The sequence below is a fragment of the Myxocyprinus asiaticus genome, chromosome 3 (assembly GCF_019703515.2).
Source record: "Myxocyprinus asiaticus isolate MX2 ecotype Aquarium Trade chromosome 3, UBuf_Myxa_2, whole genome shotgun sequence".
Classification (NCBI taxonomy): domain Eukaryota; kingdom Metazoa; phylum Chordata; class Actinopteri; order Cypriniformes; family Catostomidae; genus Myxocyprinus; species Myxocyprinus asiaticus.
The window spans coordinates 18303619-18323994 of record NC_059346.1 but is presented as its reverse complement, the minus strand read 5'-3'; the positions used below and the strand labels follow the sequence as shown (position 1 = coordinate 18323994).

Genomic DNA, 20376 nt, shown 5'->3' with positions numbered 1-20376 from the left:
TTTATTTTATTTTGCTTTAAACAGCAACAAACAAAATTAAAACAACAAATCAAAACAAGAGCAATGTACCTGTACATTATTGGTGTTGCACCAAAGGGTGGTCACAATAAAGTTAAACTTTACAACAAGTGAAACTTTCAACATTCAAAACCATTTTCAAATACATGGCAAAAAACAAATTACAAGCACCAACCCAAACCTGGCATACAATGCCAGGGCTGCAGCTTTTATCATCAATAACAATTGCTATGCTACATAACAACTCTATTGTCACCATTGAAATGTTTCAATGTTGGTGCCATTTTTCTTTAACAGAGCATTAAATATTCTTTAGGTTGGGTTATTAACCTCTAATTCATTCAAGTGCTAAATTATGGTAGTGTTCAATTTTATTTGGCATGGTTCTGCAACAATGCTTTCTTGTATCTTTGTCCAATATTTCAAAATGCTGCACAAGCACTCATGCCTGACAACAATATTCAATGTGAAACTAAAAGAAAATGGTACAATCAGAGGTTGAGGGAAGAGCAAGCATGAAGCAAGAGGCAGGGCTCCATGCGTGCATGCTCTTGGTACCTCTCTCCATGTGCCAGTGTGAGCAAGCTACTGAATACAGCCTCCAGTTTTTCCTTTTGTCTGCATGCTCAGTCCAACAAGTTCCCTTTTGAGCTTTGTCCCTTGTTCAGGATTAATTCCCAGGAAAACTCTTAAGGAAATGGATAAGTTTTTATTAGCTACACAAGTAATGACAAGTAATGTTGTGGCAAAATAGGTGGGAACCGGAAGCTTACTGCCAAAGTAATTTGTTGAAGTTCACAATTATGTAAACAATTAGATTATACATACCATGTGTAATACATAAACAACTTTGAAACCGCTACAAAAAGAGCCTCTTCCAATTTTAAGCAAAATGGTAGAGACCAAGCCCGCCTACTTCCTCTTGTTTTAGTTGAGCATATGTCGGCAATGTGATTTTGGTCAAAGTTCAGCCAGATTTAAAATATTTGCGAGGCAAATGAGGCAAGATCTATTCATAACAGGAAGCCAGTGCATTTTGTGCCCTCCTTTGTTCAAATTAATGCGGGGTGAATTTTTTTACTCTGTCAGTGCTCTAGACTTGAGGTAAGAAATGTGAAACACATGCTCATAGATAAGCAGGGAAAAGAGCAATAGCAACCAAAGTGTCTGTGGCACAGGGAATTTAATTTTAGTTCCATCCCATAAAGTATGATAAAACTAATTGGTGTGCATGCTTCAGCTAAGTCATATTTGTAATATTTGCTATTTTCTTTATTAAAACCTGCTTCGCATTAATTTAACTTAAGACTAGATGAACATGTACCAAGTACTTTGGATACTACTATAGCAACTACCACTGCAAATAGTACTGCAGCTGCTACCACTGTTAATATCACTGCTACTGCAAGTACTACTTCTAACAGAACAACTACTAGAACAAGTTAACATTTGTAAGTTGTATCCATTAAAGATGTTGCCAAGAACAGACTGGGTTGCCAAACTTTGGTACACAGTATTTACATTGTGACTTAGATGTGCTAAAATTTTGCATACATTTTTAAGACCATGAAATTGCCATCCTTTCCAAACCGACCATTGTATTTAAAATGCTATGACTTATGTTTCCAATGCTTGCCATTTGCATCTGCCATGTGAGCTTGTCAGCTCAACTACGTCTTACAATATATTTCATCCAGGGGAAAGCAAGATTCAACAATGTTCAATTTAATAAACAGCAACACAACAATATGCTCTATACACAACATTTCAAAACGTAAACAATGTGTTGCTTACTTTTGTATGAATTCCAGGGTAAGTGCCATCTCTTTTGGGTATTTTATGACATAAAACAAAGAGAAAGTGTAGCTCAGGGCCAGGGAGGTTCTAGCTTGTATGGCGCCCTGTGCGAAACCCGCTTCCACATGCCCCCAAAGCAATCTTGAATCGGACATCACCGATGGAACTGATGTCACTTTGCTTAAATTAGTTCACATATACTATATAGTCTAGTCAAAAAAGAGTTAATAATGTTGACATATAAAGATGTATAATTTGTCAACATTATGAACAATTTTGAACAGCACACTATATAGTAAATGTGAACTCATTTAAGCAAAGTAAAGTCAAACCCATGGGTGGGGTCAATGAGCATCAACAGATTAAACATATAAGATTACGGTATTATGAAAAGAAAAACATTACATGTCCACGTCAGAAAACCACTCCAAACATAGTTGTTTAAATCTTCCATACTCAAACAATTTGGTTTTCTACTGACCATATATGGTTTTGGTAATAACAAGCATAAAATGCCTTGAAAGGGTATTCAGCAACCAACATTTTTTCTCTCTTGACATTCTGTTTTCCCAGACTCTTAATTTTACATACATTTAAAGATTTTGTCCCCACCAACCTACATAGTCCAGAAGCACTATTTCAAATCAACAAACTCCAGACATTTTCAGCAATGCACTAAAAATTGTGTCCCAAATTATCAAATTGTCTTAGCAGCAAAACTAAAAACAAGTGAAAAACATAACACAGGTTAGCTTGGGTGAGAAAATATGTTAATATGATACAACAGACTACAAACCCATGATAAGAATGCAGGGAGTGCTTGGGATGCACAGTCCAGCAGCAGTTGAGTCCTGTTGTTGGAAAAGAAAACATCAAAGAAACACTATGAATGTCATGCATTATGTTTCTAATGTATACAGTGTTTCTCATATACATACTTACATCATAAATGACTAGTAAGAATTACATTTGTTACTAGTAACTACAATAAGCCTTAACCTCCCAAGCTCAATTTTCGCTACAAGATATTAGTCAGGAGAGGATCCACTGAAAATCGATTGTGCCCAGCAGCTATTCAGTAGGACAATCAGTAACTGCTCAACGTCACTACAGCAATATTCCGCATTGCCAACAATCAAAAGTTAATCAAATTGAGGACACAGTAACACATACGTAGTCAGAGTACCTCTGCGAATATGAACTAAATCTTTCAATGTGTGACGATATGCATGCGATGATAAATGTGCCATGTTTTTTGATGATTTATCATTCTGTATTTACAGTACATGGTGCTTCAAAGTCCTTCAAAGAATACCATGGTCATACTGTGGTACTTTGATATATGATTACTATAGTCACATACCATTGTATTAACATGATGCTTCAAGGTAATTCAAAGAATACCATGGTACTACCAGAACTTCGATATACAGTATGAATACCATATTCATATACCATTGTATTGATATGGTGCTTCAAGGTAATGGTATGTCCAAAAACATGGTAATGCCATGGTACTTTTTTAATTGTTTTGATACTTTTGATACTACATAGCATGATGTGGAGTTGTAGCTTTTGTCAACACTACACCTCTACCTAATCAATAAAATAGCTTTGCTACTGAAAAGCTACATGATTTAAAAACTAGTGACGCTACTGGGAATTGTAGTTAAGCTAATAGCACTGCGTAAAACAATATCACCATTGCTGTATTTCTGAGAAAAATTATTTTTATTTTCATGAGCATGGTCAGACATGATACTGTGGGCTAGCCACGTGTCCAGGGCCGTGGGAAGATGATTTATGTTGGGGGTGTTGTTGTGGGAGGTGTATTTTTGCATGTACATGTAAAAAAATAAATAAATAAATAAACTTAAGTGATTATTTGAGGATGTGAAGTGCGTCTTATCATTTTCTGGTGTCTTTGACCAATGACTTAAGACACAGAGAACTTCAGAAACAAAAATAGTTAAAGTGCTCACAGACAGCACATATTCACTGGCTGTTTACCAGCATGCCAATTCACAGTGGGCCACCTTTACCTGGGTTCTTTTTGAAGGGCATTTTATAGAAGATAAAAACACTGTAATCTTTATTGTTGCAGGCGTTCCCGGAAAAAGTCAGAACAAATACTGATATGCTCATTTTGGACGAGATTAAAATCAATGAGTAGTTCTATCAACCCACAATAAAACAATTCCCATCCATATAGTGGTTTATGACATCACATGGCTTGTTGATACAGGGTTTGCGATTTTACTGATGGTTTGTCAGAGGGGACCTTTTTTTTTTTTTTGCTATTTGATTACCTTGATCTGTGCTATTATCATCTCTCCCTCCCCGGTTTGGCTTCAGGCACATGAGTAAACTTTTGTTATGGTCTGACAGACAGCAGCAGAGGAGGGAGGGAGTGATAATTAAGGGGGAAATTTCAACACAGCGGATTACATGCATAAGGTCATCTTGTAATATAGTCTATTACTGTAACAATCACTGTTAATGAACGAGTGCAGTCGTTCAACTTTTCTGAGATTTATTCTTGGCCGTACAACAGGTAAGAGGCAACACAAAGTTAATGAACAATTCTTTCTCAAAATCTTTCCTTCACTTCTCTCTCACACACCCCCATGCGCCGTGCACGTGCACACACACCGAACTTCCCATTATCATCCAACACGAAAGCACAATCGAACTTAGTGCATTATATTATTACATTAGTGCATTCAGAACACTCCCATGACCTTGTCAGCTCCTCGTGCACTTCCGGGAAGAAAGGAACTGGGGTGGGCCGTGGCTGTGAGCGGCGCCGCAAGCCCAGGAACTAATCATCGAGCTGCGAGGGTTCAGGAGAGAGCGGAGAGTTCCACTCTAGCCCAACGCTCGCGGCTGACCGGGAAAGCATGTCCGTCATCTCCGCGTCAGCCTGTGACTGGGCGACCGCACCCGAAGGGAGGAGCCCAGCTGAGGCTTCCACGTCCAACTGGACGAGCCCGCTCTCCAATGCTGCGCTCGAGAGCTCATCACCTTCGCAGGCTCCGAATAAGAGGTCGAACTCGCTGTGAGACAAGCCGGTGGACACATCTGGAAGCCCAATCGGGGCAGACGAGCGTGCTGGGGTTATGGGAGGTCCGTGGGGGGGATACCTGGCGGAGGTGGTCCCATTGGGGTCCCCAAATCGCCCCCAGTGCTAGCCACGCTGGCCTCATACCCGTGGGAAGAAGGACCGAGGCAGGGAGCCTCTGGGGTGGCTTGCTTTCTTACGAAGGCAAGCCGCGACCACATCGTTGCCATGGACATGTTCTCGCAATGAGTACATGACCCATCCACAAACCGTGTGGGCAGCACCCAGACACGAAAGACAGTGATCGTGGCCGTCAGAAAGCGAGAGATAATGACTGCAACCAGGAATAACACACAAACGGAAAGACATCTTTAAAAAGACGCGTCTTTAAAAAGACATTCCGTGTGTGCCGCTCTTTTAGAGAAATATACTCTTTTAGAGAAATATACTCATTTATTCTGCCAAAGCACCCAGGGGCGTTCTCTGCAGTGCATCAGTGCAGAGGGGGTAGAAGCCACTGAAATGCGCCGTCAGATCCAGCAGAGGTGAATGAACAGCCGTGGGAATTCAGCTCAGTGAGCATTAACCGCTCGGCTCCGAAGAGAAAAAAAAAAGCCGGAGCTTGTTTTGGTGAGGAACGCACCTTTGGGACAGTATGTGGATGAATCTACACGTTCTTTGTGTTTATTCTGCCTATTGGCTGGAGTTTGTTTTACATTTACATTTATGCATTTAGAAGACGCTTTTATGAAAGCGACTTACAGTGCATCTATTACAGGGACAATCCCCCCAGAGCAACCTGGAGTTAAGTGTTTTGCTCAAGGACACAATGGTGGTGGCTGGTGATTGAACCAGCAACCTTCTGATTACCAGTTATGTGCTTTACCCACTACACCACCAAAACACAGTTTTATAGATTTTCTTCTGTTATGTAATTCTGTCCCACAAAATTTGTATAGAAGCACCGGACTTGAGCAATCCGATGGCAAAGTTATTTTTCTTTTTTCTGTTTGTTTGGTTCAGGGGGAAGTTTGGAGTTGGAATGTTGGAATGTGGTTTTTATAATCTTGTTTTTGACACACAATCTATTTTTTCTAATATTTGAAAACATCAAATGTTAATATGAGTGGATTGTCTCTCTCCACGTGGAATGTGAATGGGTTGGGGCACCCCATAAAAAGAAGGAAGGCTATTACTTTTCTTAAACATAAGAAATATGATATTGTGTTTCTTCAAGAAATGCACCTTTCCCTGCAAGAAGCTGAAAAATTTGGGAAGATCTGGGGTGGACATGTTTTATTTAGTGCTGGCTCAAGTAAGAGCAGGGGAGTCATTACATTGATAAGTAAGCATCTACAATTCAAATGTCTCAAACAGATTAAAGATAAATTAGGAAGAGTCATTATTGTTTTAGCAGAAATTCAGGGGCAAAGGTTGATTTTGGCTAATATTTACACACCTAACGTTAATGATCAGGGCTTTTTTATTGATCTTGAAGGGATGTTGCAAGCCGCTAGCACCACTTATGATATAAGGGAAGAGATTTTAATCTTTTGATGGACTCAGTCCTTGATCATAGTGAAGCAAAAGTGAGCAAGCCCCCTAGAGCAACATTGATGCTTCACAGGATGTGTAAAAATCTTGGTCTTACAGATATTTGGAGACTTTTGAACCCATCTGGTAGGGACTATACATTTTTTTCATCAGTCCATAAGATTTATTCTAGAATAGATTTTTTTTTATATCTAAGTCCCTCATTTCATCTGTTGTGGATTGCTCAATTGGAAATATCTTAGTCTCAGCAACAGTACAAACAAATGGATTAATTTCAGATTATTTTACTCTGGATAGGGGCACCCGGCAGGTTTGCCCTCTTTCCCCATTATTGTTCTGTGTTGCCCTGGAACCATAAGCAGCCGCAATAAGTAAGAAAGATGATTTTCCAGGGGTGGTGGCGGGAGGTATGGTGCATAAGCCTTTGCTTTATGCTGATGATATTTTATTATTCGTTTCCGACCCTACTAGATCTATGCCTTGCATCCACAGAATTATTAATTCCTTATCTAATTGGTCTAAATCCGAATCTTTGGCTCTGACAGCATACTGCCCGGTAACGTTTTTTCAGCCAGGCATCTTTCAGTGGCCTAAACAGGGCATTAAGTATTTGGGTATTTTATTCCTAGCAAATTTATGTGATTTAGTCAGAGTTAATTTTGACCCTTTAATAAAAAGGTTTTTGAGCGATGTGGACAGGTGGGCCTCACTACATTTATCTATGACTGGAAAGGTTAATGTTATAAAAATGAATTATATTCCAAAATTCAACTACCTACTACAGTCTCTCCCCATTGAAGTTCCCCTCTTTTAAACAATTTGATAGTATTGCTAAATATTTTATCTGGAATGGTAAACATCCTCGGATGCTTTTTTACAAGTTACACAGGCCAGTTGACAAAGATTTTGTTTTATTATTATGCTTTTGGTGTCAGACATTTGGCTCATTGGTCGCTTCCGCCTGAGAGAGCCCCTCCCTGGCTCTTTATTGAACAGGAGGTCCTTGCCCCTATCTTGCCATTGCAAAGTCTTTCTACCAAGCTGCCCGGAGAAGTAAAGACACATCCCGTTATCTCGCACATGCATTTAGTGTGGACAAAAGTTTCCCGCAGGTTCAGTTCAGACATTTACCTGAACGTTGCCGCAAGTATTTGGTTAGCCCCTAAATTGTGCATTAACATGTACCCTTTCTGCTGGACATAATGGATTGAGGACATAATGGATTGAGAAGGGAGTTCCTACGCTGGGTGGCCTGTATGAAAATGGAGCATTGAAATCTTTTGAAAATATTATACAGTGGTTTGGGATTCCCAGATCTCAATTCTTCAGGTACTTACAGCTGCGCCATCTACTTTGCACCATCTTTGGGTGTAGTACGCAGCCCCCTAAAGCGGCAGATACTCTTGAGATGGTGCTTGCTGCTTTTGGAAAGGATCACGAGGCTTCAGTGTACTATTCCTGGCTAATTCAGAGTTTAGGGGACGAGGTTTTAACATCTTAAGAAGTTATGTGAGAGAGACTTGAATTTAGTACTGGAAGATGGAGAATGGGGTAAGATTAAAAAAAACATCAAGTTTGCATCTAGAGATGCAAGGGTACACATCATTCAATTTAAGATTCTGCATCATTTTTATTGGACTCCCTCCAGATTGTATAGGCTTGGCCTTAAAGACACACCCACTTGCTGGCGATGCCAGTTGGAGGATGGGGACAAAGCCTTTGTTTTTTGTCCTATACTAAGATTCAAGAGTTTTGGTCAAAGGTTCAGAATTTTGTTTGTGAGGTCTTGGGAACTCGGATCTTATTTTGCCCCAGACTTTGTATTTTGGGTGATGGGGCAGGTATTAATATAATGAATAAACATGTAAAGAGCTGGGTCCTTACCAGCGTGATGATCGGCAGGCAGGTAATGTTAAGGGGATGGAAGTCGGCTGATGCGCCCTCATTTCATGAGTGGTGCACAGAGCTGGGCAGAGTGGCGGCGTTCGAAGAGATGGCACATAGACAACTGGGCAGTCTGGGTGCATTTGGGAAGAAGTGGGGCAATTATCTGGCCATCTTAGAAGGTTGCCAGGGAGAAGCAGTGGAGAGAGATGAGTTTTATTAAAACTTATATGTGGAACCTTTTTTCTTTTATGTTGGTTAATTGTATATGTTTTTGTTTTTTAAGTAAGAATCATCTCATCTTAACCCTTTGTCTTCTAACAGCTACCTGCTGAATTTTAAAACAGTACAGGTTGAAATATAGTCATTGTTGTGTTCAACGGATAATCTTGAACTTGCAGCAAATACAAACATGCCTCATGCCAAGACACTTCTTACAGTAGCTAATGGTATATAGTTGTAAAATGAGATATAAACATGACAACATTCATGATATATAGTTGTAAAATGATAAATAAACCAGATATTCATGAAAGATTAATATTAGCATTAGTACTGACAGCCGCTTCGGCCTTTTATTTTCTTTTTCTCCCACTTTCTCTTTAAAAAAAAAAAAGAAAAATCATTCAGCTGGGGCCAGATGTATTCATGTTGGGGAAGGTGTTCTTTTTCCCAAGAGGAAAAGACACCATGGAGACCACATCCTGCCCGAAGGGGAGGTGAACATGTGGGGAATATGTCACATTGACTTACCAACTGGTAGTAAACATGTGGAAAGAAGCCCCTGCGGTAGGTCCTACCTAGAGGGGAGGAGCTCTACAAACGTGGTGGCTGGGGGCAGAGGAGGCTCTGCCCGAGGGAAGACATGGGTTTGCCATCAGGGAAACCATACCGTGGAAAATACCTCACATGGGGTTACAATCGGTAACCTCACACGTGGAGCACCTACCCCAGTACAGGGCATACCAGCGCAAGTACTGGGCCCGGCATCGAATTTCTCTACCGAACTCACCTGCCGCAGGGCTGAGGAGGAAACACATCCAGAGTTCACCGGTCTCAGGAAGTCACATGGGGGAAAAAGTGCACGGTTTACCTCGGGGAGGGGAAAGGCGCTGTGTACAAGCGGTACACCCTGCCAGCTGCCCGCCACTTACCTGTTCGTACCTGCCAACACACAGGATGACACTGGCTCAACCTAGAGATTATAAAACCTTGAAAAGTTATTGGGTGTCGCCCAGCCCACTGCTCTACAGATATCTGCTAGAGAGGTGCCGTTCGCCAAGGCCTAGGAGGATGCCACACTCCTAGTGGAGTGGGCTCATACTCCCAGGGGGGACGGCATGCCCTGGGCCTGATATGCCCAGGTGACGGCATCCACGATCCAGTGGGCCATCTATTTGGAGACAGCCCGGTCGAGGTCCTAAGACCACGTGACAGTATGCTGGACCGAACTCCAGAGAACGCCTGCAGGTCCCCAACCCTCTTGATGAATGTGAGCGCAGTCAGGAGGGCCATCTTCAGGGAGAGGGCCATTAGTTCAACTGACTCCAAGGGCTCAAACGTGGCTCTACGTAGGCCCAGCAGGTCCACTGAGAGATCCCACAAGGGCACGAGGCGTGGTCTATGAGGATTCAACCTTCTAGCACCTCTAAGGTACCTGATGATCAGATCGTGTTTCCCTAAAGACTTACCGTCCACCGCATTGTGGTGTGCCACTATAGCAGTTACGCACACTTTCAAGGTGGAGGGGGACAGCCGCCCCTCCAACCTCTCTTGCAAGAAGGAAAGCACCGACCCGACTGCACATCTCTGGGGTTCTTCACCTCGGGAAGAATTCTAATTGGCATACAGACGCCACTTCAAGGCATATAGCTTCCTCGTAGAGGGAGCCCTGGCTTGAATGATAATGTCTTAGGTCTTCCACGTCCCGTCCAGGAGCCAGACGTGGATATTCCAGAGGTGAAAGGTGGTCCTTCCTCAGAGGAACTCACCAGGAAGGGGCTGTCAGGAGGAGTGTGACCTCCGAGAACCAAGTCTGGGTGGGCCAGTACGGTGCCACCAACACGACCTGTTCTTTGTCTTCCCTGAACTTGCACAAAGTCTGTGCAAGCAGGCTCACAGGGGGAAACACATATTTGCGCAGGCCCCGGGGCCAGCTGTGTACCAGCACATCTGTGCCAAGGGGGGCCTCGGTCAGAGAGTACCAGAGCTGGCAGTGGGAGGATTCCCGGGAAGCAAAAAGATCTATCTGTGCTTCGCCGAATCGACTCCAAATCAGCTGAAACACCTGGGGGTGGAGTCTCCACTCTCCCCTGAGCGTGACTTGTCATGACAGTGCATCCGCTGCAGAGTTGAGATCGCCCAGGATGTGAGTGGCCGCAACGACTTCAGTCGCTGCTGACTCCAAAGGAGGAGACGGCGGGTAATTTGCGACGTGAGCGTAAACCGCCTTGTCTACTGTCGCTGTGTTGTCTGTCTGGACCAACACATGCTTACCCTGGATCAACGGCCGAAGCCTCCGCAGGGCCAGCCATACTGCCAAAAACTCGAGGCAGTTGATATGCCAACACAGTCGAGGTCCTGTCCAGGAACCTGAGGCTGCATGTCCGTTGCAAATGGCACCCCAGCCTAACTTGGAGGTGTCTGTCGTGACGACGACCCACCTGGACACTTGCTGTAAGGGGATCCCTGCCTGCAGAAATGCAAGGTCCATCCAAGGGCTGAACATGCGGCGACAGATTGGCGTGATAGCCACGTGATGTGTGCCGCAGCACCATGCCCATCTCAGGACTTGAGTCTGAAGCCAGTGCTGAAGCGGTCTCATATGCATCAACCTGAGCAGCGTAACCACCGCCGAGAAGCCATATGCCCCAGGAGCCTCTGAAATTGCTTCAGTGGGACCTCTGTTCTTCCCCTGAATGACTTCAGGCAGTTCAGCACTGACTGGGCGCGCTCGTTCGTGAGGCGCACTATCATAGCGACTGAGTCCAACTCCATCCTGAGAAAAGAGATGTTCTGCGCTGGCAAGAGCTTGCTCTTTTCCCAGTTGACCTGAAGCCCCAGTCGGCTGAGGTGTCTGAGCACCAGGTCCCTGTGCGCACACAATAGATCTCGAGAGTGAGCTAAAATCAGCCAGTCGTCGAGATAATTGAGGATGCGGGCGCCACTTCCCTTAGCGGGGCAAGGGTTGCCTCTGCGACTTTCGTAAAGACGCGAAGCAAAAGGGAGAGACCGAAGGGGAGGACCTTGTACTGATATGCCGGCCCTCAAAAGCGAATCAAATAAACGGTCTGTGCTGAGGCAAAATCAAGACATGGAAGTACATGTCCTTCAGGGCTACCGCCGCAAACAATTCTTGATGTCGGACGCACAACCGGATGTGCTTCTGCATCAGCATCCTGAACGGGAGTGTGTGCAGGGCTCGATTCAGCGCTCACAGGTCCAAGATTGGCCGCAATCCACCGCCTTTCTTTGGTACGATTAAGTAGGGGCTGTAGAACCCCTTCTTCATCTCAGCTGGAGGGACAGGCTCTATCACGTCCTTCTGTAGAAGGACTACGATCTCCGCACGCAGGACAGTGGTGTCCTCATCTTACCGAGGTGAAACGGACGCCAACGGGGGCCTCGCAGGAACTGCCACGTTGAGGAGCCTGGTGTCTCGAGCCTGTGGCTGTGCTGAAGGAACCGCTCAAGCACTTACCTTGCTCCGCATGCCCACCATAGGACCAGTCAGTGATGGGGGAGGAGGCTGCGCATCCTCATGATTCGTCACAACCACCTGAGCATGGGTGTGTATGTGCTGTAGCTGGGTGTGCGAAGGCGGGGAAATTGCATTCATAGTGCCCTGGCCGCGAATGTTCGATGTCCAGCGGTTGTGAGAACAACAGCTGTAAACACAGAGTGTGTGACCCAGGGAATGAGGAAACCGCTCTTTTTTTAAAGTGTGGGTACAGCAGCCCCTCGGGCATGCAGCGAAATGAACACAAAAAGAAACAAAAGATTCTCCTCCCGGTCTTCCACCGGGGGATGGAGTGGTCTGTTCACCACCTCCAAACTTCCAGCGGAACTCCTCGCCCCTGGGTCGCTCGTCTCAGGGGCGCTTCAAAGACTTCCTGGGGTTCTTGCCACCGGCTTGTGGGATGGGGGGCAGGGGGCTCTACACCGGGGCCGAGCACTTGGCTCAGGCTGTGGCAGAGCCAGTGTTGCTGCCACAGGAGGATCACCCGGCGAAACCACTCCCATTGGGGTCCCCAAATCGCCCCCAGTGCTAACCGTCACGGCCTGATACACGTAGGTAGAAGGAACGGGGTGGAGAGCGGCTAGGGTGGCTTTCCCTCTGAAGAAGGAAAGCCACGACCGCAACGTTGCCATGGTCATGTTCTCGCAGTGAGAACATGAACCATCTACGAATGCTGTCTCCACGTGGCTACGGCCCATATACGTGAGGCAGCGATCGTGGCCATCAGAAGCGGAGAGATATCGACCACATCCAGAAACTACACACAGATGGAAAGGAATCTTTAAAAAGAAGCTTTCCATCAGTGCTCACTCTTTTAGAGGAATATACTCTTTTAGTGTGGCTGTCGAAGCACCCAGGGGCGTTCTCTGCACTTATCTGTGCGAGAGGGGGAGAACTCGCTGCAATGCACTGTATATCCAACAGCTTAAAATGCTCTTTTGAGGTGAATGGAAAAGCAGTGGAGTACATAGACACCGCTCGGCTCCGAAGAACAAATCTGAATGAGTGGTTGCAAGCCGGCTCCTTTTATACGCGTATGTCCGGGGGAGTGGCATGCAAATTCCACTCGCCGATTTTTCATTGGCCTATTCTCAAATATCAGAGGTGTTTGGGGCTCCCAAGTGTGACCCCTAGTGTCACTACATTGACACATCGTCGAGTGAGTGACAAATAGGGAACCGGAACATGTGATCATCCTCCATAATGCAATCCCTCCAATGTTTACCTTTCATGCCGTTGCCACAGATGGATCTGTTATGGACATTCGTTCTTCTGATTTCACTGCAACACAGTGGGTAAAGAAGCTGTAACCACGGCATGGAACGTTGCAGTTTTGCGATGAGAATTGTTTGGACTTATGGTGGAAAAAGGCTACTGGATCAGGGATTAACTGATTCTTTTTGTCCACATTTCAATTAATTCCTTACTAACATCCACATATTTGCTAACTGTGAAGGCCCAGAATTTTTTTTTTTTTTTTTTTTTTGCATTTTTTGCCATGATTTTGAGGGGCAAAAATTTATTCTTTGGAATTAATTTAAACATGATAAAAATGTGTTCAATGGAGCTTAGAGTACTACACTCATCAGCCAAAATATTCAATAAAGATGCAATTACAATTACGTGTGTGGGCCCACCAATGAGCAAATAATTCATTAGTCTGCATCCACTACATGTGTACATAAATCAATTCTGTGTACTTATCAAATACAACTTGAACTTAAACTCAGAGAAGAGGAGTGAACAGTCACACATCTTTCCAAAGATCTCTTATTATGGAGTTTTTCTGTTTCTTTCATCACAGGGTCCTGTACCTGAGCTACACCTTCAACCAGGACAGGTGAGTTTGGAACAACTACTTTACCACTGCATAACACCCACCATTACCAACCACTAACTATAGCTGTCTACTTGAAAATGGTGCGATGCTGAATAATAATCTTGTTGCTGTTTGTAGTTGCAGAAAACAACAACAACAGCAACAACTAACTGAACCAGCTACTGTCAAGTAAGTACTGATGAAATGCTTATACACATATATGCACTCTCTCTTCAACATACAAACATGTGCACACACTCATATAGACATTTTTATTTAGAAACAGCAAAAGACACCATTTGATAACAATTCATATAAGAGTCTGATTGTGTTATTATTAGGACAGAGGTGAAGCAGAAGAATTTAGGATTGCGCTCATCACCAGGGTGTGTAAAATTTCATTTCATCTGTTGTTATAGTACTTAGCAAGTTGATGGACCCCCTAATAAAAGGACAATCAACATTGTATTTTCTAGAATACAATTTTATTCTCTTTTTACACGGGATTTCATTAATATATAAAAAAAAAAAAACTTATTCAAGTACAGTATCCAATGAGCTGTGAAAAAAAAAAAAAAGTTTAATGTTAAAATACTCCTGTTCCAGTTTTGCAGCTATAATGCAGATTTTTACAGCTTTTTTTATTTTATTTTTTATGTACAACTATAAGTAAGCCTTCGGTTGATTGACTTGCCCAAAAATGTAAATACTGTGGCTTTGTGGCACTATTAAAACATTGCTCTGTTTGTTTGAGCATCACAGCAAAGCAATGTTGGCTTAACCAATAGCGTGGTTTTATGGCGGGTCTATCCTTTGTCCGACTTATAGAAGGCAGTGAGCATGTTCTGGGAAAACTGTTTGAAAACTGAAAACTTCGATGCGTCCGAAAATTGAAAAATTCTGCCTTCGGAGGCTGTATATGGAGGTAGGGAGCTTTTCAAACTGAGACCAGTTTCCTTAAGAGTTTAATTCATTCAAAAATGCTGTCGATTAAACCAGTGGTTCTCAACTGGTTTTGCTTCAGGACCCAGATTTTACATTGGAGATCAAGTGGCGACCCACCTTTGTAAAAACCTAACCTGTATTTAATGTATCCTGGGTCGCATTTCCTTTTATGTTGCATAGTTTTGTTCATGGTTTTCAAGTACAAGGACATGCATCAAGTGACATTATTTTTGTTGCTGACGTCAACAACAAAAGCGACAGGAAGTTTTCTCTCCCCCCTTTTACAAATTGAAGAGCATATTTATTTATATGAGCCCATTATTATCACATTTGTTTCCTAATTTCAAACATAATTCAAACAGAACATACATATTACACAGGAGGAAAGGCTCCTCATTACCATGGTTAGGTCAGTGTAGCTAGTCTTAAATAATAGTAATAATAATAACAAATTATAGTATTTATGAAAAAATAAATACTAGCTGAAACATTTCTTGAAACTTTAACTACAACTGCCACTGTTGATATAAAATGAGGTCTAATAGATTCTACCTTTAGATTATTTAATAAGAAACTATAACATTTTGTCAAAATATAACAGTTACTTTTACTCATGTAAAATCGGGAAACAATTTTGTAAAGGTGATGATGTATAATGAAAAATTTGGACCCAGTCCACTTTTGGGTCATGACCCACCAGTTGAGAAACACTGGTTTAAGCCATTAAACAGTAAGTCAGCTGCCTACATTTTTAGATGAAGCCACTATGTCGTTTGGTGCTGCAAAAAATACACTCTTCACCTTTAATGAGGACTACTGCTTTGGGGAAAAAAAATTAAAATAAATTATGGTGCTGAATATGGTAGCTCTTCAAAGAGCTGATGACCAGTGAGAGGTTAGTGATGATATTGCCTCCTCAACAGTGTTTGGTAAGTTACTAAAATAATGCACTACAATGACTAAATACTTCTCTAAAATTATAATCAGATTACTTTACTGATTACTTAATTGAAAAAATTATTACATTACTAATTACTTTACTTTTAAGTTACTTTCTAAAACACTTGTCACAAGCATTGGGTTTTTTTTTTTTCAGCTCCACAAATTCAAAATAATGTCTATTTTCTCCTTGGTCATTGTCGCACACCCTTCAGCTGTCACAGAAACACAAACAGACGTACATAAGAACATATGAATTCACATTTAAATTGTATTACACATAACCCAAGTAATGTACTTAAAAGTATTACTTTCAATGAAAGACAGTAACTGTAATCAGATTACAAGAATTTATAATGTAATGCATTACACTACTTTTTAACTAGATTACAGTAACTAATTACTTTGTAATCCAGTTACATCTAACACTGCTCCTCACTTCCTGGACTTCAGCTCAAAAAGGGAAAATAGATGAAAAAGTGACTACAGAGCTTGTAGTTTTATGTGCATCGACTCGTTTATCCATGAACCAATGAAAGAATATCTGTTTTTCTTTCTGCATTTGAGTTACAGGTTTGTATACAGTCAACCCAGTGTCCTGGTGGGGTGAGTATAATGTGCTTGCAGTAGTAACTTGTTTTAGCTCCAGTTTAACTGGCTCTGCAGTTTACACTGATAGGTGCAATGATTACAGCACTGTGTCTGTGTGCATTTGTGTGTTTTAAACAGTCGGACAGATGTTGCTTCTGTGACACCATGGTTGGCCCCAATTATTTGGGAGGGGACTTTTGATCCCATACTGATGGACTCTCTGCACAGTCAACAAAACATCACCATAGCAACCACAGTGTTTGCTTTGGGAAAGTGAGCACCACATTATACCTTTTTCTATCTATCAATCCTTCTCTTTTTTTCCCTCTGATTTGTGTTTATTTCCCCTGTAGGCTCAACTGTAGTGTTAGATGATATATTCTGAGTGATTGTTATTAGGGTGTTGACAACATTGGAAGAAAAAAAAAATACAAAAAGGAAGGAAGGACATCTTGGTCTTGAGTTGAAGATGCTTAAGTTTTTATTGTAGTTTAGCAGTGACAAATTACACACACTGAGCACTTTATAAGGAACACTATGGTCATAATAAAGTGCCAGACGTGGTCTTCTGCTGTTGTAGCCCATCCACCTCAAGGTTCGAAGTGTTGTGCATTCTAAATTGGTATTCTGCTCAGTACAATTGTACAGAGTGGTTATCTGAGTTACTGTAGCCTTTCTTTCAGCTCAAACCATGTTTGGCCATTCTCCATTGACCTCTCTCATCAACAAGGCATTTCCATCTGCAGAACTAACGTTCACTGGATGTTTTTTGGTTTTGGCACCATTCTGAGTAAATTCTAGAGACTGTTGTGTGTGTAAATTCCAGGAGATCATCAGTTACAGAAATACTCAAACCAGCCCGTCTGGCACCAACAATAATGCCACGGTCAAAATCACTAAGATACATTTTTTCCCCCATTCTGATGGTTGATGTGAACATTAACTGAAGCTCCTGACCCATATCTGCGTGATTTGATTGCTGCCACACGATTGGCTGATTGGATAATCGCATGAATAAGTAGGTGTACAGGTGTACCTAATAAAGTGCTCAGTGAGTGTACATGAAGCACCTTAGACTAACCCCCACTAACATTATTGAAGTCCATGCCTCAAACAATACAGGCCATCATAAAAGCCAGAAGAGGAGCAACAAAGTACTAATTGTTATTTTTATTTATTTTATTTTTTTTTAATTTTATGATTCCATAATTTTTTCTCAACATTGAGTGATTCCATAATTTTTTCTCAACATTGAGTGATTCCATAATTTTTTCCTCTACTTGATCTGGAAAAAAAATATGCCATTAATTAAAATAATGTTATTTAATTTGTTTGAGGGGTGTTTCACGAAGCCAGAATGTTCTGCTATTAAACCAAAAAATGTTGTGTCATATCTGTCATTTGTTTAATTGCTATGAAGTAAAAAATCTGGGTGAACATCCTCTAAGTGTGGTGATTCCATAATTATATGCATCAGACAGTCAGTTAAATGGCTATGGGCAATCTGTGGGCATGCCTTCTGTGGCTGAGACTATCTTTAAAGTTACTTTGGCCATAAATAGTCTGCAAAGACGTAAAAATCCTTTTTTTTTTTCTGGAAATGCTAATGTGAAATGTAGAATGTGAAAATTTACTGAAATATCACTCCCTATTTTTCTCTGTCTGTTACTTTTTCAGATACACACGTTTTCTTAAAGATTTTCTGGAGTCTGCGGAGCAACATTATTTTGTTGGTTTTCAAGTTCATTACTACCTGTTTACAGATCAACCAGAAGTAGTTCCTGAAGTAAAGCTAGGTGACAAACATCGTCTAACAGTACGGAAAGTCCCGGGTTTGAACAGGTGGCAGGACATCAGTATGGGCAGAATGAAAATATTGGAAGAACTAACTAAGAGCGAACTGGTCAATGAGGCTGACTACATTTTCTGCCTTGATGTGGATACAAAGTTCTACGGCCACTGGGGTGTGGAGACTTTAGGTCGTCTAGTAGCTGTGATACACCCTTGGTTCTATGATTTCCCACGGGATAAATTCACATATGAACGTAGACCAGAGTCACAAGCGTTCATTCCAGCTGGGGAAGGTGATTATTATTACACAGCTGCTGCGTTTGGTGGCTTTTTGAATGAAGTACATGAACTCACCAAAACCTGCCGCGAACAGCAGGGCATTGATGCTGCAAAGTCAATTGAGGCAATATGGCATGATGAATCTCACTTGAACAAGTACTTACTTTATAACAAACCCAGTAAGTTGCTCTCTCCTGAATATCTGTGGCGGGACATCAGTGCCAAAACGAGCCAAGTGAGAGTCATTCGCTTCTCTCATGTGGCTAAAAACAATGCAGAAGTTCGCCCAAATTCATAGCAACTGTTGCCATTGGCAACATTCAGCCACATGGACATGCTGTGACCTCGCAGGCCTCCACAAATACATTGCAAATCTCAGATATCTCAACAGGTTAAACTGATAACAGAGATGCCTCAAAAATATTTGGAAACACAGACATGTACAGACATTCATGGGGACTGTAACATCAAGAACAAAATCTTCTTAACTGATGAAAATTACCAACTTGTTATGTAACTATTCTTTGTACACTATTTCTCAATTCATTGTGCAACAAAACACAATATGAATCTCTTCCTCTTGGTTTTTATTCATTTGATTTAGCCTGGCTTTGGAGGAACTAAAACCCTTTAGTCTGAACTATTTTATTCAATATAATATGATGTATAGAGGAAGTTTAGGGAGGAAGTTCAGTTAATGGCAGCAAACAGGTCACAAGATTAAAACTCATTATTTAGTGAACAACTGCAAAAATTGTATGTGAAATTAGATGATTTACATTTTCAGTATTTTCTGTGTCCTAAATATGATCTCACTTTTGGGGATTTATTGGTTTCTAGTTGTTACAGTAAATTTTTGAATGTATTTACTTCAGATAGCAAACAAGTCAGCACTGATGTGTCAATGCAACACCATTGAATTAATGTTACAATCTGATGTTGAATCTATATTATTTTTGCACCCTCAATTAATGTTGAAACAATTTTGAAATTTCAATGAAAAATCAAATTAAACATTCAGTCAATGTTAGAATCTGATGTGGACAACTTTGAAACAACTTTGAAAGATCAACAAAGATTCAAGAAATTTGGAATAGATAGTGTCTCCAAAGATAGTGGCTGCATCTGAAACCAGGAAAATGCTGCCTCCAGAGGCTGTATACAGAGGTAGTAAGGGATCAAGGCACCTCTGAATCCAATGTTCTTGTCACATCCTGTCTACTGAGATACCTTCATCTGATCGATTTATGAAATCCCACAATCCTGTGCGCGTGGATCCACAGCGGTTGAGCTGAAGATAAAAATGGCGGCCGAAGAGGCAGTTGATAGCCAATTTGTGTATAAATGTAAGTTTTTATTAACTTTTTACAACTTTAGATTCCATTTCTAGTGAGAAAGTAGTATTGTAGTTATTAAACATACACTTGGTTATCGCCAAAACTCTCTTGATTTTGTTCTATATTATTAGACCCTTATTGTTTTGTTGGATGGAATGAAGCAGACGCGATACCTTTAGTGGACACCGATGTTGGTAATCAGTTGCTGGGAGCCTAGCAACGATGTGACGGTATGCTGCGTCAGTAGCCTGTCCAGAGGTACCTTCATATGCAAACGCTGTCTGTTGAGTCACTGGCTAATAGGGCAGCGAGGCAACAAGGCAGCTACCTTTGCTTTCGGATGCAGCCAGTGTTAAGACCGTCTTCTCACAGTTGTCAAACACAACAGTCACAAACTAGTGCCCTCAGCTGACAACAGAATGTCACCTTATGTCCCTCGGATATCACTGTTTCCTTGACGTAGATCTACTTGAAGACAATTTAATTTGATTTTGACATATTAAAGGTTAATCGCATAACATATCATCGATGCATAATCTAACAAGTTAACATATTACATATAAAGATTTTTCCTTCAAATCATACAGCCCTATAGTGGTCAGTTTTAAACCTGTTTATTACA

The 20376-nt window shown here is 41.8% G+C and overlaps 1 protein-coding gene across 1 annotated transcript in view; it reads left to right on the top strand.

Moving 5' to 3' along the window:
* LOC127427273 (histo-blood group ABO system transferase 2-like) overlaps positions 1-18991 on the top strand; it is a 32625-nt gene extending 13634 nt beyond the window's left edge. The window contains exons 2-7 of the mRNA XM_051674774.1: positions 13858-13893; positions 14011-14061; positions 14214-14258; positions 16330-16362; positions 16486-16620; positions 18025-18991. Coding sequence (XP_051530734.1) covers positions 13858-13893; positions 14011-14061; positions 14214-14258; positions 16330-16362; positions 16486-16620; positions 18025-18715 — 991 coding nt within the window. The 3' untranslated portion in view covers positions 18716-18991. The remainder of the gene's footprint in view (positions 1-13857; positions 13894-14010; positions 14062-14213; positions 14259-16329; positions 16363-16485; positions 16621-18024) is intronic.
* The last annotated feature ends 1385 nt before the right edge of the window (positions 18992-20376 follow it).